The sequence below is a fragment of the Juglans regia genome, chromosome 13 (genome assembly GCF_001411555.2).
Source record: "Juglans regia cultivar Chandler chromosome 13, Walnut 2.0, whole genome shotgun sequence".
NCBI classification, from domain to species: domain Eukaryota; kingdom Viridiplantae; phylum Streptophyta; class Magnoliopsida; order Fagales; family Juglandaceae; genus Juglans; species Juglans regia.
The window spans coordinates 33,045,679-33,070,359 of NC_049913.1; the positions used below are offsets into that span (position 1 = coordinate 33,045,679).

Sequence of the window (24,681 nt, forward strand, 5' to 3'; positions counted from 1 at the left end):
TTTCACTAATCAAAATCAGCATCTCCTGCAAGGAGGCACCAGCCCATAACTTTTATGGACTTGCATGGGGAGTCCCATTTGAGAACGACTGCAGACTAACCCATCCCACGATACACAAGCAATTCCGTTTTCTTTTACAGAATAATGCATAAATACAGACCAACCTTTTTACCAAGTTTGACATTCTCCGCTTTGACTTCTGTCCGGTTGTCCTACAAACTTTGTTGGCAATGTTGCATTTTTTGCGTGCAATTTTACATGAAAAAAAAAAAAAAAAAAATCTTTCCTCAAGCTGGAATGATGCAAGAAGAAGTTGTTGAGGGTGGAGCCTTGTTGGGGTCCGAACAATAATAACGCTAACCTTTCGTGGAAAATCATTACCTGCTTATCTACCTACATATGGAGAAATGAAGAAACAGATTGTCTGCTCGCATTGAGAAAATGACCCTACTGCTATGCTTGCTTCTCACTTTTCAAACCCACACTGACACACTCGGTCATCCATCCACACTTGCACACGTGCAACACCAGAAGAAATACAGCACCAAAAAAAATTAGCTAAACTCTAAATATAGTGAGGGAAAGGGAAAAAAAACCTAAACGGAGCTTCAAATTTTTGGAGCCTGAAATGGTGAAGAGGAAAAGGCAAAAGAATAGACAAAAACTGAGAGTGCCTACAAAATATTAGGAAGCTGAGAATCCAGTCTATGCTGCAAATCCTTGATCTTCATGGAAAGCTCGGCCTTCTGCTCCTTGTAGCTCTGCAGCAAATATTCCTTTCCTTCAATCACCTCCTTCAACTCTCCTACTTCCGTCTTGAGCATTTCAATCCTACCCCCATCTCTTCCTTTCTCGGGCAGGTCAAAATTGCTCTCCTCATCGTGATACCCATTTGCATGGCCATTTATTGCCTCGGGTGGCCAAACTGTTACAGTGGAAGGCTTGTCGTTAGGGCTGACATGTCCCACACAATGATCTGCAATTGCCTTCCTCAGCCTCTGTATTTCCCTCTCAGAATCAAACAAGTCCCGGTTTGCAGCATCAAGTTGCGACTGCAAATGTGTAGAATGTGCTAGTTGAGCATTCAGTGAATTCTGCAACTCCACAATCTGATCTTGCATCTCCAGTATCATATCATCTCTTCTCTTCAACTGTTGCCTCAGTTTGTGAATTACTTCCCGCTTGCTGAAAATATCAGAGCCAGATTCTGAGACACATGGAGAGTCTGAGCAGTTTGAATGGTGGAAAGGCTTTGGAGGCATTTCAAGACGATCAGGAGAAGATGACCAAATAACACCATTTTCCTTGTTAAATTCAGGAGTAGGAACTGTGACCAAAGGGAGAGCTCCATCAGATTCACTAAGCATCTGGCCATTGGCTGGGCACTTAATCTCCATCATGCCATCAGTTCCTGTTCGAAATCCATTATTAACTATGCAAATATATACTTCCAGTTTCATGAATACCATTAGAAAGTTTTTGATTTGGTCTATAATCGTCCAAAGAGGTGAAATTAGGCAATATAGGGAAAAACGATGTAGGGCTAGAGGAAGAGTAACAGACTCCAAGCGGAAAAAAAAAAACGTGTGATTGTCACTTCCACATTGCCACGTTGCCATTGAAGGGGCCAAACAACATTGACTAATACTGGAAGCAAATATGAGCAATGAAGATGGCTTGGTCATATAATAAGTAAACTAGAGAGATATTGACAGGAATGCAACTGATTTTACCTAAGAGTTTCAGGAGTGCAGAACCATAATTAACCATTCATTTCTAACCATTTCTTCCTCTAAATTAAATAATTCTACCTTCTCACAATCTTCCCCCACATCCAAAATGGAAACATATAACACCAGGTAAGCTACAGCCTTTATTCTAAACGCAGATACCAGCAACATTATACTAAAACCAGTATCCTTCACAAAGAAGTATATCGAGCTGCACATCAAATTGCAGGCAATCAATAAATTGATAATAAATCACTAACGCAAGTTTTGGTATAAAAATTATCTTTTCAGAAAGCTAAAAATATATCTGCAGCAAAAACAACACCTGAAATGCAGTTGAAGCAACCATCATCTTCTCGTGTAAAGGAATACACATTTGAATGCAAATGGGAACCAGTAGCATTCCTTCTGTCGGAGGATTTCCCATTTCCTGAATAGTAGTACACTTCATAGTTAGGGGCAGGTATCACTCAAAAGAATTTGCAAATGTTACACATATACAAGACCTTTCAAACTATTGCTAGCATTCTCTTGTTGCTTCGTGTCGAGTGCCTGCTTTAACTTGTAACCAAGGCGAATTGACAATGAACTTAATAAGGCACCCCCAGCAATGAGAATCCAATTTGGTCCTTCACTCTGAAAATTTTTTGACTTTTGAGCTCTAGATACCCCATTTGTTCTTGGTTTCATTTTAAGGTCGGAGGAAAGAATTCTGAATCGTCAAAATAAGACCTACATTGACAATGTCCCAAAATTCTGAATCGTCAAAGTATGACCTTATTTATTCTTGCTATGATATGCAAGACCTATTAGCAGAAACAGGTCATTAAAGAGACAGTTCAATAGATTTTGACATTTTTCAATGAAGAAAGAGGTTCCACGAATTGGAAAAGGAAACAACACAACCAAGACAGTGTTATCTAAAGATAACAAAAGAAAGCTTGAACACAATCCTTTGGGGCCATGCCCACTGGTGAAAAGCCAGCGATTTAACTAGTTCCCCGTGTAGAGAAACTTTCGAGGGTGCAGTGCACGAGAACAGAGTTTACTCTGCAGGGGTGAGTCCAAATGGCCCTCTGCCTTGGAGAGGTTCCACGACATAAAATAAATAAATAAATAAATAAGTAGAAGAAGAAGAAGAAAGAAAGAAAGCTTGAACAATTGTGTGGTCATATTCTAGAAAGTAGCTGATAATATGATGATAAAATTCCAATGTTTAGGAATGTCCATCAACCTAAATCACACAAGAAAAAAACTCAGGTTCTTGATTTAGTTTTTGTAGGACACAATAAAGAAAGATGAATTACTCGATAAATAAATTCATTGGTAACCAAGAACTCCTTAATTTACCAATGGCACCCGCCTAAATCAAATTAAACATATAGTATTATAAGTTGAATAATTCTTCTCATCAGCTACTATTCACTGCACACGCCCCACACCTTATGAAAAAAGATAGAAAAAGTTGTCAGGTGTGGGGTGTGGGGATGAATAGTAGCTGATGCATGGCAAAACCCTTATAAGTTTTACCTTTTTATTAAATATGTATAAAGATTCATTTGTGATTTCCAACATGATGAATACTTCACTGGCTATGTTTGCAATAGAATTTAACTGATAACATGATGAGCTGGAAAACCCCAAACTCCCTAAGTTCACAGCACTCACTAACATAACCAGGCTATTTGGGGAAACAGTCAAATCATGACATTAACGCTAAAACTGATACTTCTACTAATTTAAAGGGGCAAACCATCTAAACCATATTACGTTAACTTCAACTTCATGTCCAAATGAAAAGGAAAGGCAAACTCTAGAAAACTAATCTCAATCTGATATCTTAATCATGAACACGATATTAAACATCTTCTACAAGAGTCAAATGAACATGATACTAAAATTTCCAAACAGCCTAGTCGCACTTCCTAAATAAATCTAGCTGCATTCCATTCTTAAACTTCCTCAACTACATATAGTAAAGCTTCCCAAACATTAGAATATTTTTCCACTTTTCAAATTTTCTGACTGAGCGATGCAAATCTGGACTTGCATATCTCTAATCTTATCTCTAATCTTCAACGTTTCATCCATATCCATCAGCTCTCATGCCTTTTGACTTCCTTACAGGAAATAATTCTACAAACAATTCTCTTTACTTATAAAAAAAAAATAATTCTACAAACAAATACTTGGCACATCTGTCCACAATATATCTCTATGTACAGTCATACTACATCCATACATATGTAAATTTATCGGTCTTATTTTTTGAGGAAATAATCCACATTATGCATGATACACTTCATTTTGCGAAATTCCATCCAATGAAAATCAACTAAGCATAAGAAATTGAAAACAGGGAAAATCGCAGCTCAGAGATGTTGGTTATTCTTAACAGCGATGGCTATTCATTATTGGAACTGGAATCCAATATTACGCAATCAAAGCCACAAAACCAAAAAAAAAAAATGTCCGAAGAAAAAAATTGAAAAAACTCACGTGCTTCCGCCAAAACAAATCTGAAAGTGGAAACAGAATCGTAGAGATTAAAACAAAAAAATTTTTTAAAAAAAAATCAAAATAAAGAAGTTTCTAGAACCATGGAAAGAAAGAACGAACGAACCTCATTCAATAAGAGATTAGGGTTTATGATTGTCCTTCTCTCTCCCCTCCTACTTTTTTCTCTCCTAAGAAACTCCGTCGTCTCCAACCCCCTCGCGCCCTACCTCTCTACTCCTTCGCTGCTCTCTCTCTCTCTCTCTCTAGTGTACAACGTCAAAAAAGGAAAAAACCCGAGGGTTTTGAAATGGCGGCCTTTGGTTGCCACCATTTTCCGTTACAAAAATTTATATACCGTCAATTTAATCCGCTTAAAAAAATTGGGGTGCCGGCAGTTTTTTTTTTTTTTTTTTTAAAGGAATTTGTCGCGACGTTATTGGGTAGGATATACTAAAGAGAAATGATAATCTCTTAAAAAAATAAAATAAATAAATATAAGATTTATATGATAAAAAATTAATTTATTAATAATAAATATCTCATTTTTAAAAAAATTATGCTACCCACAACCGAATATAATATTACTACATGCTAAATCAATAAAAATTAATTTTTATTAATACAAAAAACATAATTTTTTTTATATGAATCGTTTATATCAATATTAAATTTTATTTTTTAATGTCATTTTTATTTTGTTAATTTTATTACAAAATCTGAATACCATACCACTCATATTTTAAATTTATCTAACCATTAGCACATTTTTATAATTTTATTCACCTATGCAAAAATAAAGCAATGATAATGCCTCTACATCATATATATTATTCACGTGACATAATTTAATTTTAAATATAAATTTTAAATTTTATAAATTAAATTATATCACTTGAATAGTATACGATACAGATGCTTTTTTATTCTAATATGTAAAACTTACAACCCTTTATTTCAAATGGATAATAATTATGTATAAATAAAATAAATAATTATGTTATTTAATTTCTACACAAAAGTCTCTAATCGTGGGCCCATATATTTTTCCTTTTTTGGTTTTTTTTTATTTTTTTATTTTTTGAGTCATAGGCAATCTTCCTTTTTCTGTTGCTTCTGTTATACTGTTTTTCATTTCTTTATCTTTCTTTTTTTTTCTTTATCTTTATCTTTTTGTATAAATTTGTATAGGTGAGCAGGAATGATACTTGCCAAAAGGAAATGGACATGGGAGGATTTATATGCTTTGAATTATAAAAGGAAAAGGTGGGGCTAATGAGTATTATTCAGCTGTCCCCCCCACCCTTTGGACGTGAGAATCAAGATTCCAGAGTGTTACAACTTTAATTGACAGCATGATATTATTTATGATTAATAATAATTATTATTATAATTATTATTATTATTATCCACCAAACATTTGATGACTCCAAAGAATAGTTGGTTTAAGTGATTAAAGTCGTTACGATGTGAAATCACTTAAAATATGTCACGTTATTATAAATGACAAGATATGAGATAAAAATATTATTATTTATTAAATTGATTCGTTTGGTTCTTATATTCATCTTAATTCATCATTATAATTTTTTTAAATTTTAATACAAAATATAATAAATAATTTAATTTTTCAAATTTTAAAATAATAATAATAATATTAAAAAATAATATTTTATCATCTCAACTCAATTCAGTTTAACATCTAAACGCAGCCTAAGTGAGGAATGCATGTTCATCATCTAAAAAATCTAGTTAGGGAAGGTTAAATTCAACAAAGACTTTAACAGTATGGAATATTGTAAGATTTATCCATTTGTCTCTTAAATTTTGCCTTGTAATTTAAACAAGTAGACAAGTGGCTAATGAGATCTATCTAATTACTTAGTAAAGAAAGAAAACCAGTATCCTTTCATAGTCTTTATCCAATTACAGATATAGAACATGTAAAGATCATTGATTCTGTTTGCTATTTAGTAATAACATTTGAGAATTGAAATAGGAAGAGTTTTATCCCGTTTTATAGCCATAGAACATGATTTTCTATATTTTTTTCCTTTTTCTTGTGAGTAAGGCTATTTATTATCTTTTTTATCATCATCTCATTATATAATATTAAATAATTGCATGTTGTTAGGAACCTGATGCAACGCACCGTTTGGAAAAATGAGATTAAACGCAGAGCTTCAATAATCGGTGCTATACGGAGCGTTTGGCATTCTTAGAGAATTTCAGCTTATTATTGTATTTTGTCTCTTTGTAATAGTCAGTTGCTAGATGTATACATGTCAGTCTTTTATTTGTATGGTTTGTTATTCCGCATGAGTATATGAGAAGGGACTGAAGGGAGGGAGAGGTATTCTAGAATCTTGTATGAATTGATCTGAGTATGGAGGTTGGAAACCCTCAAAGCTTTCCACTATCAATGAATATGAGTCTATGAGACTCCTTATCAAACACCTTTCTTGCAATTTTATTCTTCGGCAATCACTCTGTTTTTCTATAGCAGCTTCATCTCATTACAAACAAAGCTCAACTTTCATTACATTACAACAGACTACCACCGTAAGTTACACTAAATTTCAAAAGGGTTCACAACACATGTTATTTATTATATTTTACTTATAAACCATTATTTAACGTCATATCGATATTAAGAGAATAATAATAAGAATGATGATAAATAGATTTTTTCATTTCTCATGTGATATCACCAGTCCTACTTTTGAGTAAAAAGATGTTAATGACTCTATAGTCTTCCAAATCCCTTTACATGTTGTAAAGATCTTATCATTTACATGATTCTTCTTAAAAATAATAATTTTTTTTAAACTTCTTTAAAATGAGATTAATTTTTTTTATAAATATTTATTCAATATTTATCTATTTAAATATGTACAAATAATTTCTCTACGATATTCTGTTAAATAATTACTTTCAAACAAAAGTCACCTTATATTAATCTACTTATTGATAATAATGATAAGTGATAATAAAAAATAAAATTATTATTTAAAATTATATGATTTATTGTGATTTAAGAGATAAAGTTTGTGATTTTTAATTATGATGATAAATTTAAGATGAAAAGAATATTATTTTTTAAAAGGAAAAGAGTATTTATAAGTGTGCTACAATTATTCTCGCTAATAGACAGGAGAGATGATTAGATGGGACAGGTTTGTCAGGATCTGGAGCTTGACGATTGAGAGTGCCTACAATTAAGTGATTGTGGATTGAACATTTGATCTAAAACATTACGCAACTTCTTATTATTAATATAATTTTTACATACCATTTTTTTTAATTTTTATTATTTTTTTCTTTTATTAAATATTTAATATATAAATAATAAATAAAATAATTAAATTAGTTTCAAAAAGTAAATTAAAAATATTAAAAAATTTAAAAATTTAAAAAAATATAATGCGTAAAAGTTAGAAAAGTTGTGTAGCATTTCTCTTTTTTAATAAACTCATCTTTTATTCTAACATGTAAATTAGTTTAAACAAGTTTCATACATAATCTTAATATTTTGGTGTCATATTGGATATATAAACTACAATTGAGATCTCAAATAAGGATTTTCTTACTTAATGAAATCGAAAGGATGAAAGTTCTCAATTATTTTTTCATACAATATATCAACCTTAAATTATTCTTCTAGTGCTTATTTAAGTATGAGTTTTGTTAACGTTGTGTTTCGCACTTCTTTGGGCCAGGTTCTAGAAATTCAGATTTCGGGCTGTCACATACACACGTTAAGCAAACACGGGGAATGTGGGCCTTGGTGGTGGCCAAAGCGTCTCTGATGCTAAAGCCAGTATATCTTCTTAGCAGTTTGTCTGTAAGTTTAGAGGAATAAGAGAGAGCTTCTCATACCTAGGGATAAACTTTTATACAAGATTTTTTGAATGAGACAGCTCATTCCTGACTTTGAGGGGCTCATGTATTGTCTACTATTCGTTTGGTTAGAATCCATTAATGCGGCGTGGCTCTTAGGACGGCGTCATTAATATGACATAAAGTCTAGGAAGTGGTGCCATTAATGTGGCGTGACTCCTTATCAGTGCTGAAGCACAAGGCCTTGACAGGGAAGGAGTCGATGCCAAGCGTACTCTCAGGCAACCCAGCCTGCAACTTACCTTGTCAGCTAGACACTACCCGTCTGGGATCGGTGCACCTCTTGGGTGGTAGAGAGAACGAGTCGAAGCCTCTGCGTTGTCGAGGGGTCGCCTCACTCTGGCTTCTTATTTGGTAGAGGAGTTTGGGAGGATTATGTGGCGTTATAAGTCTGGTATCACGTCGTAGATGGCGTAGTGTTGGGTAGTCGGAGGACTAAACTCGTTCTCCACCAGGGGAGAGGGAAGGGGAGGGATGCCTTAGGTCAAGCCCGCTCCTTTGGTCTCCTGAGGAGATAGTATGTTGGACGGCTAAGAAGGTGGTCCGATATTCGCCGTGGGGCGGGTGTGGGCGTCCAATGCATCGCTGGGCAAAATAAACAAGTTAGATTAATCTATCCTCGACCTATGAGTATGGAATTTACGAACCTAGGTTGTTTCACCAGAGTCGCGCGGCGTTAATCACTTGATCATTCTGTTTGGTGGAGAAGGAGCTGGGCGGGGAGTCCAAAGTGCTGCTCATTAGGCGTTCCATTGTTGGAGATGGAGTTGTGTTGGGTAGTCAAAGAACTAGACATGCTCTTCGTCGAGGGAGGATTCAGGATGCCTTAAGCCAAGCCCGCTCCTTTGATCCTTTGAGGAGGTAATTTGTCGGACGACTGAGAAGACGGTCTGTTTTTCACCGTGTAGCGGTGGAGTAAGTTATCAAGCAATTTAAGACTGGATCCACTCTCACCCGTTGACATCACAGGAAATGTAAGTGTTTTATAGCCATAAAACATGATTCCCTAGATTGTTTTCATTTTTCTCATGAGTAATGCTATTTGTTATCTTTTTTATCATCATCTTCTCATCATCTCATTATATGATATTAAATAATTGAAAGTTATTTATTATGTTTCACTTGTAAACCTATCATTTAACGTCATATCAAGAGATGTTAAGAGGATAATGATAAGAATGATGATAAATAGATTTTTCTATTTCTCATATAATATCACCAATCCTACTTTTGAGTAAAAAGACGTTAATGACTCTATAGTCTTCCTAATCCCTTTACATGTAAAGATCTTACCCTACTAGACACGAGATAAATATGTTTACCTAAATCCTCTATCCTCACCTTCAATGTGTTACAAATTAAGAAACAATTTAGCAACTATTTTTTTTAAGGTCCTCCATTCTTGCATGGAACATGATATCAATAGTCACCTTCATTATTTATAAAGAGTTATTATCATGCCTACACGTTGGTGTGTAAATACAATATTTACTGTCAAACCATATCAATTATAAAATTACAATTGTATTTGGATAGTGAGGTGATCTTAAATATTCTGTGAATAGTAATAAAAAAGTAATAAAAAAATAATGATAGAATATTGAATAATAATAAATAGTAATGAAAAGTATGTAAAAAATAATAATAAAATAATAAATCGTAGCGAAATATTCTAAGAATACTTCACTATCCAAACTAGCCCGACAATTTGTTTTACATATTAGTTGATGTGACATACTTTCTACATCAACATTGTGCTTAGTTTATGACTAAACATACTCGTAAATTTATTTTTCATCTATAAATGGATGAATGGAAGATATAACTTAGGGAAGACGCAACATGCCTATTATTAATGTAAAAATGCCTCCATTAACTATACTCTTTTGGTAATATAACGTAATTTTATTAAAACTATAAAATCAAATGTCGCTAATCCGACACCTAGCATTGTTATACACACCACTCCTACAACTTTATTGGCTCCAAATCTTCTAGAGATCTTCAGTTGCCGAAAATACTAATATCAATCCAATATCTCTTACCAAAGAATTTGGAGTTCCTTGATGGATTCCCCAATACAACCAACGAAGCTAGGCCTACCCCTTTCAATCAAAATAAAGAAATCCATAACAATTTAAACTACTAAATCGATTATCTTGTGGTGAACTTTTTCTTGATATCATACTAGCACTAATGGACCGGATCTCAGTGATAGCGACATATAGCACTAAAAGTAATGAAAAAATGCAGTGAAATCTTTTCAACTTGCTTAGTTCTCTTCCATTCTAAATCATATAATGTGCTTATTTATTATTGTTTATGTGAGTTTCTTGGACAGTATTAAATGTTCAAACTTTTAAAATTGAGCAAGAACTTAAAAGAGATCATTTTCTAATTCTAACATACCCTGAACTCAAAACTTCATTAAAATTCAAGGCAGTTAAACTATCAAGTTCTCATTCAAATTGATTAGTTTATCATTTCTTTTCTTTTAAGAAATTAAAAAGTAAGAAAAATTAAATAAATCAAGTAATAAAAAATTAATTATCATTCATAGTAAAATGAATTTGAAAATACAAAGATAAATACATTTCTTTTGTAATTTTCGGATATAAGCAAATTAATGCACCTTATACAATAGACAACTATATTAAAGGCCTTTATCAAATTGTTTGTTTCTCTCTCCAAACCATTTTCTCTCTACCCAAGCAGCCAGCGATCTCAGCCTTTTCGCCCAGGGGGGAGGGTCCCTCCCTCCGCTTGTCCAGCCATCGTCTACCATGTTTATAAGTTTTTTTCTAGTTTTTTTCTTGCTTTCCGGCGATAGCACTAAGATGTTCCGATCTACTGCGTTTCGACCTTCTACGACTGCCATGCACCCCACCATCAGACTCTCCAACCGCCGATCTGTCAGACGAAAGAAGAAAATTGTCCAAACGAGTGGCACATGTGTCTCACGCGCGACTTACAATGCGTGTGAGACCCATACGTCGCCATGTGTGCAGGAGTCTTCTGCCACCACGCGCAACACCATTGGGGTCAGGAACTTCGATTCTCTTAGATCCGAGTGTTAACCTATTCCCTAGTGTGGCGCGTGACCCACACATGCTACCACCGCCAGTGACGGTCCTCTACCGGTGTATCAGTTCATCTTCAAGTTGCTATTCTCCTATGTTCATACTTTTCCTAATCAATGATCAAGATAAAATGGTCGTGATAGTCTTTTTCACGACCATACCAGCAAAATGCAGCACACTCCTCTCAACTACGGCTTTTAGTCATAGTGTTATAGTCTGTTTATCAGACTATATTATAACCACTTTAAGGCAGCTTACCCTTTGTGGAAAATGGGCTGGAGTCAAGAGATTGACTCAAGAACCCATTTTTTTTATTTTATATTCTGATGTTGCTTTTGCTTGCTTTGGGATGATTGTTGGAGATTCCCACCCCATTGAATCTTGTATCTTTGTAATCACTTAGCTTAATCTATGTTATGCTTTTCTTGAGAGAGAAAAAAAACTAAATTAAAGGCCTTAATGACAAACTCCTTTACAACTCTCTCTCTCTCTCTCTCTCTCTCAAACCGTTCTTTTCATCAAACTTACCTCTTTTGTGCAATACTTATTTATTTTTTTGGAAAACATTTGCATTTCATATTGAAACCAACAAACAAGATATAAAGTTTATCTAGACAAATAGCATGGCTTACATGAAGGGACATACTATGCCACCATACTTCACTATCAGTAATGTTCCAAGCATTTTTTGCAAGTTTGTGGGCTGCCTCATTGGCCAATTTGTTCACATATTGTGCTTTGCATTCCTTAAAACACTGCATCGATCTTTTTGTTTCATGCACAAGTGTTCTTTGAGGGATGGAAGAATCACTACCATTTTGAATTTCTCCATCCATCATCAAACAATCACTCTCTAGGATCAGATTTTCAATTCCCATATTCACACAAAGTTGTAGTCCTTTGAACATAGCCAAGATTTCGATGGATGTTGGTTCTGAGACTTCCTCCTCCAACTTGCTAGCAGCCATCACCACATCACCCTTTGAATCTCTCAAACTAACTCCCACTCCAGCCTTCTTCTGATCATATAACATGGTTCCATCAACATTTAACTTTAAGTAGCCTGCTTGTGGGGAAGACCACTTACAATCAGATTTCTGTTGGACCCCTTGCATCTACTTCAATGGATCAGACATACATCTCTTCCCAAATAATCTGTTATGGATGCAAACAAACTTGATCATGCACCATCTTATTTCTTCTGAACCAGAATCTCCAAGTCATCAAAATAAGCTTTGTCAGCTTCTCACTGGTACCATATTCCTTGATAGACATTGCCACTTGTTGAAAATATTTTTTCTGAGCAATTTTTTGAATAGCAGGAAAATATTTACCCAATAATCATAAATGGAAGGGCAGACACAAGGCATGTGTCAGATTTTCACATTGGTTTTTGTAGAAAATACATTGGTCATCCACATTGATATGTTTTCTTCTTAGATTTTCATTTGTAGATAGTCCCTCCCTACATGCTCTCCAAGCAAAGATTTTAACTTTTTGTGGAACCCTTAGCTTCCAAAGAGCAGACCAAAATGATTTTTGTAAACTAGCAATCGAGGATTCCTCATTTATCTGAGTTGTGCAGCTTTTAAAAAATCTATAAGCGCTCTTCACACTGAACTTCCCACTTTTCTCATGATTCCAAATCCATTTATCAACTCCATTACTAGGACTTGGATTCAGCTTCAAGATTTCTTCAACAATCTTTGGATTGAATAGAGCTCTAACCTTGCTAACATCACACCATTTTGTGTCACTGTCAATTAGACTTGCCACCTTCCCATCAATTAATGCAGGCGCTTCATTATGCAGCAGGCTCCTACTGTTAATTTCAGTTTCCAGGTTTTGAAAGCTTGGGATCCAAGAATCCTAAATAATATGCATAGAAAGGCCATCTCCAACACTTCATCCGCCCCCTTTAATCAATACGTACTTAAAAAGAGCTTACACATTACTATAAATTCTATGTTCACTTTTGCATACTCATTCGCACACTCCATTAATGCGATTAGTTGTGTCTTTTATTTAATAAAAACAATTGTTTTGACTAGTCACATTAGTAAAATACGCAAGAAATATATAAAAATGATTGTATGTAGCAGAACTCCTTATTATATGTCTACACCAAAGAAGCAATGTGAAAACTGTGGGCGTCAAAAATATATGATTGATGAAGTTTCAAGACAGCAACTTTATTAGCTTTCTATATTTTTCTCTTTGAGATTGATAGTTCTTTGCATCAATGTTGCATACTTTCTTCCAAGTACTCATGTTTGAGTTTATTTGTTTTTTTCAAATGCCTCATGATGTAACCTTTTATTTAGATATATTCTAAATAATAAACTCTTTTAGGATAGCGATGGTTTAATAGGATATCATAATGAAAGTCAATTTTGAATATACATTTCACATTATTTAATTAAATATTCTACATTCTACATGTTTGATCAATTTATTAAGTGGTAGTTCGGCTCAGGCATAAATGAGAGTTTAAGATATAATATAAATAGTTAAACCTATTTGTCTCCATCTATTTAAACTTTTAAAATAAGTAGTGAATTAAACACCAATATTTTTCATTGCAGCCAACTAGAATATCTCAACCCTCTTAACTATGTCAGCCAAAGTTTAGCTATTGAAAAAACAAATAGATTTTGTCAGGTTGAAATAATCTAAAAGTCCCACCCTCTCACAAAAACGAAAATGAAATTGACCAGAATTTTCCTCTAATCTCATCTCAACATATAAAAATCACTAAAAATAATTCAACTTTTTCAAATTTTAAAATAAAAATGATATTGAAAAATTATATTTTAATAATATTTTAACTTTATAATATTTTTATTCAATTTTTTCTCTCACATTTTTCAAAACCCTATAAAATATCTTAATTTATACTACACTACTATTCACAAATAATTTCAATATTATTCACCAATTTGTCATCTTATCCCATCTCATATAAGCATCCAAACAAGGCTTAAATATGTGATGAATAAAACTTATTTACTAGTTTGATTTAAAAAATTGCCATGTGTCCATTGCATGTGAGAAACCATTTTTTAATGATATTAAAATAATACTCCGACTTAGGTTGTGTTTGAATAGTGAGGTATTTTGAGATATTCTGTAAATAGTAGTAAAAAAATAATAATAGAATATTGAATAGTAATAAAAAATAAGTGAAAAAGAATAATAAAATAATAAATAGTAGTGAGGAATTCTCACTAATAATAAAATACCTGATAATACCTTAATACCCAAACTAGGCCATGTTAGCCAGCACTTGCAATAAAGGTTAATTTTGTATTTCTCCCATGAATTTCCATTCACTTTTTATTTAAACCAAAAGACTCAGAATCCATGCAAGTCTAACTCCATTTCCAAGTTTCAGTATCAATTTATCCCTTCTGTGAAAATAGCATCAATTTGAATGAATATATGTGTAAAAACATGAGAATATTCTTAAGATTAAAACTAAACATTTCAATGGTGAATGAGAGTAATTTTTTCGTTTTATACATATTTCCATAAAGTTTGGGTGATAATTGTACTGAAATATAACCAATCCCAAAAAAAAAAAAAAAAAGATTAAAAAACAGAAGGCCAGAACCTTCTAAAAACTATTCCTACTCAAAGCTCCCAGCTCACCCATGAGCCATGACCGTCTCCTTTCTTCACCAGCATTCAATTGAAAATATTAAATGATAAACCCAAAGGCTTTTCATTCAATATTAGACCCAACAGCTCACTGCAACTCTTATTTAAAACGAAAAATGCTAGTTTTTGGGAGGCATGAGAATGTGCTTTAAAGAACTGTATCACAAGCAACTTCAAAGTATAAACAGGGTTCTTAGAATCAAGAATACAGGTCGAACTTCTTATGCATTTCCCAAGCTTGAGTCAGAAATTAAGACTGCAACCAATGCAGTTAGACTGTGCACCACAAAAATATCAGTATTAAGAAAATGACAAACAGATAACACTTTCATAACCACGAAAAAAGAATCGGTTGTATCATCAGTGGCAAACCTTATTCATTCTCGTGCATATTGCCACCTCTGGTGACTTATTCCGGCTTTCGACATGTAATAATAGCAAATTTAATTAGATCCTTCTTATATCCTTCGATCATCAAAGGCATAGCCAACGCTCCTTTTATGGTCTTTAGTCCTGATACACTCGTAATTAGGCACAAACTAAGAAACTGGGTTTAGTGAAAGTTAACACTCGTCTTTAGCAATTGGAGTCATTTTGCTGAAGGTAGAACAGATATAGCAAAATATTCGAGCAGGTAAAGATTTAATGTTTAAGAATAAGATTATCCTAGTTTAAACAAAATTACTGAAGATTTTACTCCAGGCAGATTCAGTGTGTAGGAAATGATTGCCACAAGAATTGGTAGAGGGTGAGATGATGGATTTAAAATTCACTGATATTTGTGTAACTCACTGACAAAAGAAATAAATAAGTATCAAGAATATAAGAAAATAAATCTCAAGAGACTTAAAGGGAATGAATTATAATTGCCACAAGGATTGTGATTAAACTTACCACTTCGCAACATTGATGTGAGGCCCTTCCATGTCAATGCAGACCGTATCACTGCTGGCCAAAATGGGGCAACATTTTGAGACCAATCTGCTGCCTTAATATCCTGCCATGGTGGTAAATAATTTATTTTATTTTTTCCTTTGGGTGGCAAAGGAACTTATTGTTACAATATACACAATTGAAGTTTTTTCCGGGGACAAGATGCAAACTAAAACAAACTATCAAAGATCACATTAACTTGCACCTTTAATCGATCAAAAAAAGGGCTTTGACATGTTTTTTAATAGTAAAAATGGGCTCAAATATTAAGTTCAAAGCAGTTTGTTTTCTCATCAGTTTTTTATCTGCCTCAAGGTAATGAGTGGACAAATTCTCGGGCTAAAACTTGAGTTTCGAGCTCTTTTTTCCATCCAATAGGGCAGGAGATTAATTACCTGGAGAGAAAGGGACTGCAGTAGTTTGACATAATCAGCAGTAGAACACCACGCTGGAAGATAATAAGAATTACATATCTTGTTCAGAAGCTCTTTCTCCCATGGCTGCAAGGATTCCTCAGAAGGCGCGAGATCCCTATGGCACCATGTTACTATTATTATCGTTCCTCCCGGGGCTGCAACTCGAGCCAACTCATTAACAAACTGCCAGTTTCGGAGAGGAGAGGAAGTTAAGATCTCTATAGGACAATAATCCAACATACAGTATAAATGAAAATTCAAGCATAAATATCTTCAGCTTTTAGAGTCAAACCTACAGGCATTGAAAAGAAGCGAGCTTAATGGGATGGAAGAGAGAGAGAAAAACCTTTGTTTTATCAGGCATGTGTTCACCACTCTCCATGGACCACACGAGGTCAAATTGCCCATCAGGAAATGGTTGATCCAAAGCATCCGCAACTTGAAAGGAAACCTGCTAATTGTTGATATCATTACAGTCAACACACGATGTCTAACACTTCTTGTCTGCAGTTATAGAAATGTTTAGGTAATCATGCTATGGAGATAAATAGGTTACATCAATAACAAAGAAAATACAACTTTGGTTTGCGCAGCCACATGGAGAATCACCTAATTTTACAATAATGCCCACCAATTGACGAGACAAGTAGGTTTTATCCATAAGGCCTTTCGGCAGAATGCAGATATTCCAGTCAATCAGATGAAAGCTCTAATTAAAAATGAACATGCTTGAAAAAAAAAAAATTAAGCTCAAATATTTAGTTATAACTTCAGCATGCATATTCGAAACCTTGCCCCAAGTTTCTAAAAATTGAAAACCTCCCAAGCTGCCATTGGAATTGATTTATAACACAGAGCCATCAATTAGACTGTAACAAAATTTCTGAAATATATTAGGAAACTGATTCTTAAAAGGAAATGTTAGCAAAAAACATGGAGACATTCTTGTCCCAGGCAAGGGAGTGGTACTTCAGACAATAGTAAGTAGGCAAAGAAGAATAAGAGCTTTGCTACTTATCATCTTCACACACCACATACTATATTTATTTTTATTCTTTTATTTTTTAATTTTTAATTTTGTTTAGTTTTATTCTTCCAAAACTAATGACTTCTTCTACTCAATATCCATCCATCACACATTTTGTAAGAGAAAACTAAAAAAATAAAAAATTATATTTGATGTGTGGTGTAAAGATCATAAATAGATTTTTTCATATATATATATATATATATATATATATTTTGGTAAGCTGAAAACCAAAATCATATTTACCTTGTCGGCTAGTCCTTGAGCAGCAGCAAGAGAATTAGCTCTTTGGGCCTGGACAGGACTAAGGGTGATACCTTGGCATTTGGCCCCAAATTTTCTAGCTAGGTATCTGGAGCTTCCTCCAATCCCACACCCAACATCAACTACGCTTTTAGGCCTTTTCTTTGGGTCCTCTGAAAGCAAATTCAAAAGATGTTGAAAGCTCATTTTCATTCACAAACACAAGGACAAGCACAAGCACATGATAATAAAAACATACGAACTACCCAACTCAGGTGCTGCTATAATTCAAACGAATTCCTTTAAACTTCTTATAGCAGAGTTTACATCCGAGTGAAAAAACTGTACTTCCGAAATTACTAAAAAAGTTTAGAGAAAAACTCTCTCCAAAATCGAATTCTCGAAATTTCACCCATTTTGTTTTCAAAACAGATAGTTGGCATCATGTCACATCATCATTTACACCAGTGCCACATTTACTACCTTAGTCCTTTTGGATGAGAGGCATTTAATTGCTTTCATAATCGTTTCTTTTGTTTTTCCATTCGGCAATCGTGTCGTTCATAAACAGAAAAAGGCAGTTGATGGAGTGAAGTGAGAGAGGGAGAGGAACCGACCCGAAATTCCGGAGAATCGGAGCGCCTCTTCGATCATACGGATCTGGGCGGCCCGATGATCCGAAACGGAAACCGTAGAACCTGGGTCATAGAAGCCATGGTGCATGTGGTCGCCCCAGATGTCCTCCCAAACTCCAGACGACTCGTCGTAGAACTCAGCTATGCCCTTCTTAAGCACAACCCCGTCGTCCTTGGCATCTGCCTCGACCCCACGTGTCGTCGCCGACGCCAGGGCAAACGTCAACCTCCTCATGGAAGCGGGCGCACGAGGAGGGAGGAACTGGAGCTGAGGCTTCAGGCGGCCCGTTAGAAGATGTTGACACGTGGGGGAAAATGCTGCGGTCATCGAAGAAATTGAGAAATCTCAGTGGCTTCCTTCCGCTGCTTCCTCAGGCGCTGGACGAAGGAAGAAGAGTGAGTGAGTGGTACACAGTGTTGCGTCCAAAATGATATCGAGCAATATATGGAGCATTCCAACGATTCCTTTTATCCTTGACTTTAAAAAAACATCATTAAAATTTTTTTTCCGTACTAATTTTTACAATAGTGCTTTAGAGATATAATCCATTCAATTTGATCTGTTTTTAGATAAAATTTAAAATTAAATTGGTATGAATTTATATTTTCAAGAATCGTAATCGATACTTATTTTATCGATTCCAACCCAATTAGATCTAATTTTTCGATTTTAATATACTATATATCATATTATATAATATATATATTATAATATATAATACTATAGTAATAATAAATTATTATATATTATAATATATAGTGATATAGTATAAGTATAAGTATAATATAATTTAATATGATAATATAAGATTTTAAAATTTAATATTATATTAATTAATGATTTATCATCTAATACAAAACTATTTTATATATAATTATATATTATATATAAAAATTATATACAATATACAAAATTATAATATATATAAATCGGTCTGGTTTGGTTTGATCCGATTATAGAAAAAAAATTTGAACTGGTTAGATTTTAACTAGTTTTAAGAAAAATAAAACCGATACAGGATCAAATCAAACTTGTTACCAGATCAAATCCATCCGTCCGGTCCAATTTACCGGTTTACCGATTTTTTTTACACACCTGGCCCTAATCAGTTTATCTGTTTTTTTCTCTATATTATTTAAATATTCTTTTTTTAAATATTTTTTATTTATTTTAAATATTTCTTCTAACTACCAATAAATTTGCAAATTAAAGATAAAATAATTAAAATTATTTTAAAATTATGAACAATATTTTCTACATCTCGAAGATTATTATAAAAAAATATAAAATAAAGATTAAATTACAAAATTCCTTATAAGGTCTTTTAATCAATTTTTTTTATATTTTACAAAAATATATATTTTATATAAACTATCGTGAATATTCTTACAATCTCCAAACAAATCTCGCATAAATATTTTATAAAAATATGATTCTTCTTAAAAAATAATAATTTTTTTATACTTCTTTAAAATGAGATTAATTTTTTTTTAAATATATTTATTCAATTTTTATCTATTTAAATTTGTACAAATAATTTTTCTGCGATATTGCCTCTTTGAAAATTCTGTTATAAATTTACTTTCAAATAAAATCACTTATATTAATCTATGATAATAAAAAAAATGAAGATAAAAAATTATTTAAAACTAACATTATTACTTATAATTATATGATTTATTGTGATTTAAGAGATAAAGTTTGTGGTTTTTAATTATGATGATAAATTTAAGATGAAAAGAATATTATTTTTTTAAAGGAAAAAAATTATGAATGAATTTTGGAAAAGAAGACAAAAACACAAACAGTTCGAAGGAAAGAATCATTATAAAAGTAATGGAGCTTGACGATTAGATGGGACAGGTTTGTCAATATTCCCGCAAGTAGACGGGACAGAAGATGAGATGGGACCGGTTTGTCAGAATGTGGAGCTTGACGATGAGAGTACCTCCAACTTATTTGGAATAATCTAGATATTTTATGAATTATAATAAAAAATAATAATAATTAAATAATAAATAATGCATTGGCTATCTAAACGAATCTTGACGGCTTATTTAGATAATAAGATAATATAAGATATTTTAGATAAAATTTAAAAATTATTAAAATATTATTTTTTAATATTATTTTTATTTTAAAATTTAAAAAAATTAAATTTTTATTATATTTTGTATAAAAATTTAAAAAAATTATAATAATAAAATAAAATCATTTCTATATTCACACATACCTTAGTGATTGTGGATTGAACATTTGTCGCATGATTCACCGCATCCAAAATGATAACGACTCATAACTCTATATTATAAAATTAAAAAATATTTTTAATAAAATTATATAAATATATTAATTGATTTGAAGTGAATAATAAATTAATTATAAAAGAGTTGAAAGTATTTCATTATCCTTTCTGACATGTATCAACAACTGTCACCAATGTCGAGACTAGGCATTTTGTTGTAAGGGGTCAAATTTTAGAACATAAATCGTTTATGTAAAATTAAATCTTACGTTTATTTTCATGACAAATTGTAAGAAAATAACTATATAGAAAATAATATTTTATAATGAGAAAAAAATATTTATAATTGTGAATTATACAACCATTACGTAATCGCTATAAAAAAAAGTGAATAAAATATCGGACCCACATTAAAAAAATTAAAAAAAATTAATTTTTTAATAATAGATCTCACTTTTTTTCAAAGCGATTATTCGGTATTTACGCATTTAACAGTTGTATGTACAATTATCCTATTCACATTTTACATGAAACCTTTTTTTTTATTTTTATTTGGAGGAAGGGAGTTTCAAACTACAGATCTCCATTTTGAAGGTTGGGGATTATGCTAACCATTTTGGAGTCAATAAGTTATGCCAACCAAACCTCCATTTTGCATGAAACTTGTTTAAACTAACTTACATACTAAAATGAAATATGAACTTATTATAAAAGAGAGGTCTGGAGTTCAAAACTCCCTTCCAACAAAAAAAAAAAAGTTTTATGCAAAATTCGGATATTTTGATACCATATTAAGTATATAATGCTAGCACTGAGATCTCAAACAAGGATTTTCTTACTTAATGAAATCTAAAAGACGAAAGTTCTCAGTTATTGTTTCATACAATATATCAACCTTAAATGATTCTTCTAGTGCTTATTTTAGTTTGGGTTCTGTTAACGTCGTATTTCACGTACCTTTGGACTGAGTTTCAAAAACTCGTGTCTTCAAGCTATCACCTACACACTTTAAGCAAACACAGGGAATGGAGGCCTTGGTAGTGGCTGGGGAGTCTCTGATGCTAAAATCAATATATCTCCTTAATAGTTTGTGAGTAAATTTAAAGGAATCAGAGAGAGCTTTTCGTACATGAGGATCAACTTTTATACAAGGTTTTTCGAATGAGACAGCTCATCCCTGACTTTAAGGGGCCCATGTCCTGTCTACTATTCGTTTGGTCAAAATCCATTAATGCGGCGTGTCTCCTAGACGATGTCATTAATGCGGCATAGAGTCCGGGGAGTGGCTCCCTGACTCACGTTACCCTACGAACGTTCATTGTCAGCCCTTTCCATGCTTGCTGTTAGGAGCACTGTTTTGGATTTCATACCGTACCGGCTAGTATGGTCGAAATTTTTCGTACCGGCCGTTTGGCCGTTACAGGTACCATATATGTTTCATACCGACCCTACTGGCTTCAATTTCGGCCTGTACGGGCCGATATTTCGGCCTTTGTTTTTGTTTTTTTTTTTTCAAACTACAAGCTTATTTTTTAACCCTCAATTCAGACTAGACTATTTATAATTTATATATATATATTTATATATAATTTATTTATATATAGACTATTATTTTAGAAAATAATTTATATATATTTTTATATATAATTTATTTATATATTGACTATCTCGAAACGTTATCCCGAAACGCTATCTCGAAACGGTACCGATACCGAAATATTTCGTTCAAGTGCCTTGACCGGTACGACGTCCGGTACGGTATTCAAAATATCGGTTAGGAGATCAATGGCTCCCCGTATCTCCCGTCCATCTGCCTACGCAAGTTCCCTAGGGTTGGGTGTCAACAGGAATGTCAAAACGGTGAGTCTCATTTGCCCTTTATCGTCCGCTCTTCCCACTTGTGGGTCGCTTCATGGGCGAGTTTTGCTCATGGGCTGAGTGTTTTTCAGAGGGCCCATTGACTTCCTTTAGCAAAGGGTCGTAGGGCTCGGTTGGGCCATCGGACTAGCCTCCCTAGTGATTCTTTGTGGGTTTGCTTCTAGGGCTTATGGGGGAAAACCCTCTTACAGTTATCCTGCCAATTCTTGTCAAACTAGTCCTATAAGAATTCTTTTTTTCCTTCATTTTTATCCCGCATAAGTTCCTGCCTTTGCCATGTTGAGGCCTCCTTCTTCAAAAGGGGAGGGTTGCCGCCCTCGACCCTCCTATTTGCCAATTTTCGAGCTCTCAATCATGTCTGTGTGCCTTTTTGTTATTTCATCAATGTTATTTCATTCAAGTATAATAAGCTCATATTTCATTCTAGTATATTTCATTCCAGACCTTGTGCATATCTTATTGGCTCCATGGGGCGCATGGCTTCTCACGATCTTGGGATTCCAACCGTCGATGGGGTTTAATTAAACCCCCTGCATTCGTCCTTGGGAACCATTTTGCCTCCTCTTCCTTTCTCTGAACTATTCGCGCTCCTCCCCTTCTTCAAGTTTCTCTCTGTGTGCACCCTGTTTTCCTTCCCCTTATTTCTGCATGGCTCCAAAGAACCCTTTGCGTTTTGTCTCTAAAAATCCTAAGCTTGCCAAGCCTCAGGGATTTTTCACATATCCCCGGAAGCCTAGATTCTCCCGAGCTCCGCACTGAGTCACAGAGGTTTGACGGGTTCTCATGGCGTTCAGTGGTGACTCCCGAAGAGTTGGAGTTAGGTCGACTTATAAAGTGCCCAGTATCATGGAGTTCGAGGTGTCATCTCTCGACAAAGGGGTCATGGACTCCGAGAGATATGTGTCAAAGGTGGCCATGTACCCCAACATGTTCTCCAGCGGCCTTAGGTTGCCTTTCTGTCATCCAATTCGCGATGTGTTAGACTACTTGCACCCGACACCTGCCCAATTCCACCTAAATGCGTGGAGGATCTTGGTATCATGCTGCGTCATCTACCAGCGAGCGCTGGAGAAGGAGGGTTCCAAGTTCCCTGACCTCACCGCGTGCGAGTTTCTCCTAACCCACAACTTTTTGAAGCAGATAGGCAACACTTGTAGTTTTAGATCCATTCAAGCGTTGACTCGCTTGGAGTTAAAGTACAATAGGGTGAAAGGGTGGAGCCGGCACTTTTTCTTCTTGTCCGGTAGGGCATGGGAGTTTCTAGTAGGGCAGGCCAACTGGCCTAACTATCTTGTTCGCACCATCTGGGGGGTCATGGGCGATGACAAGAGTTCACAACCCTCGGCGACTCATAAGGAAGTGAGCCGAATCGAGGTCATTTGTGCTTGGGTGAAAGCCTACCCAGAAGATATTTTTTCGAAGACGCTACTGGATGAGGGCAATCTTCGGTGATACTTGGCTCCTCCGGCCAACACGCATTTCACTGACCGGACCGTACCGATACAGGATACTGTGTCCCAAGTCCGTAGACATTCCCCCAACCCGCCAATGGAAGGGAAGGGGAAGAAGCCCAAGAGGGAGTCTCTTGGCAAAGTCGACTCTAAATAGATGCTCGTTCCCCCTCTAGAGAAATCTTCGGTCGGGGTGCTAGTTCAGCGGCCAAAGCCGAGGTCGCGACAGTGAGACTGCGGACTCACTGTCGCGACAGTGTTAGTTGAGGTCAGCAAAGCTTCGGCGGTTGCGGCCAATGCTAGGGCTCTGCTGCCCTTCACTAATGCCATCCCGGCCTAGGCTTCGGTGGAAGCTAGGGTCGAGGCCGAGTTTGGTGTGGGTGGTAACACCCCGACCGCAAATGTTGGTGCCTCTATCCTTCATTGACGCCATCTCGACCTTGGTGTCAACGGGGGCTGGTGACGAGGTAGAGACAATAGCGGCGGGAGAGACCGAGGGAGCCTCCCTTGGGCCTGTTCCAAATGTCTTGGCTGGTGAGGCTCCAGCAGTTTCCACGGACACAGGGGTTGGAGAGATTTTGAAACATGTCGTGGGAGGTCCATCCCTGTCAAAGGGTAATGTCGTGGTGCTCGAAGACCCTTATGAGGAGAAAGGGTGCTGCCCAAGGACTGACGGTAGGCGAAGACTGTCCCACCAGCATCCAGGACATGGCTAGGAGGCTCAGAGAGTTCTTCTCCGAGGTCCGCTATCAACTCGCCATATCTTCTTTTGAACTTTCTTGGTGACTTTTCCCCTTGTTGCTAACTCAAAATTTATGTGAACGGGTGTAGGGCAGTTGGCAGCATTCATTGTGGACGACTGGGTGGCCTTAGAAGGTGAGAATCGGGCGCTCTGATCTTTAGTTCTATTGGCCTTGCACTGTGCCAAGGAGAAGAGGGAGAGGAAGGAGGACTTGGAGGAGTTGGAGGAGACCCTTGTCAAGGTG

General features: G+C 34.9%; 2 protein-coding genes across 3 annotated transcripts; both read right to left on the reverse strand.

Moving 5' to 3' along the window:
• Window positions 1-408: 408 nt before the first annotated feature.
• On the reverse strand, window positions 409-4,544 carry LOC109003795. Its single transcript, XM_018982090.2, has 4 exons — window positions 4,354-4,544; window positions 2,237-2,462; window positions 2,056-2,160; window positions 409-1,411 (listed from the first exon to the last, which is right to left on the reverse strand). Exons 2-4 carry the CDS (start codon window positions 2,418-2,420, stop codon window positions 675-677), a joined length of 1,026 nt encoding a protein of 341 aa, XP_018837635.2. The 5' UTR covers window positions 2,421-2,462; window positions 4,354-4,544; the 3' UTR covers window positions 409-674.
• A 10,146-nt stretch (window positions 4,545-14,690) lies between these two features.
• On the reverse strand, window positions 14,691-18,565 carry LOC109003796 (probable tocopherol O-methyltransferase, chloroplastic). 2 transcript variants are annotated; one of them, XM_018982095.2, is made up of 7 exons: window positions 18,103-18,565; window positions 17,489-17,658; window positions 16,562-16,666; window positions 16,195-16,398; window positions 15,761-15,863; window positions 15,239-15,379; window positions 14,691-15,142 (listed from the first exon to the last, which is right to left on the reverse strand). In XM_018982095.2, the coding sequence occupies exons 1-6, from the start codon at window positions 18,446-18,448 to the stop codon at window positions 15,276-15,278; spliced, it is 1,032 nt and encodes a 343-aa protein (XP_018837640.1). In that variant the 5' UTR covers window positions 18,449-18,565; the 3' UTR covers window positions 14,691-15,142; window positions 15,239-15,275. The 2 variants fall into 2 exon arrangements, with proteins under 2 accessions (XP_018837640.1, XP_018837639.1); XM_018982094.2 differs by having other exon boundaries at window positions 16,562-16,669; window positions 18,103-18,554.
• Between the last annotated feature and the right edge of the window lie 6,116 nt (window positions 18,566-24,681).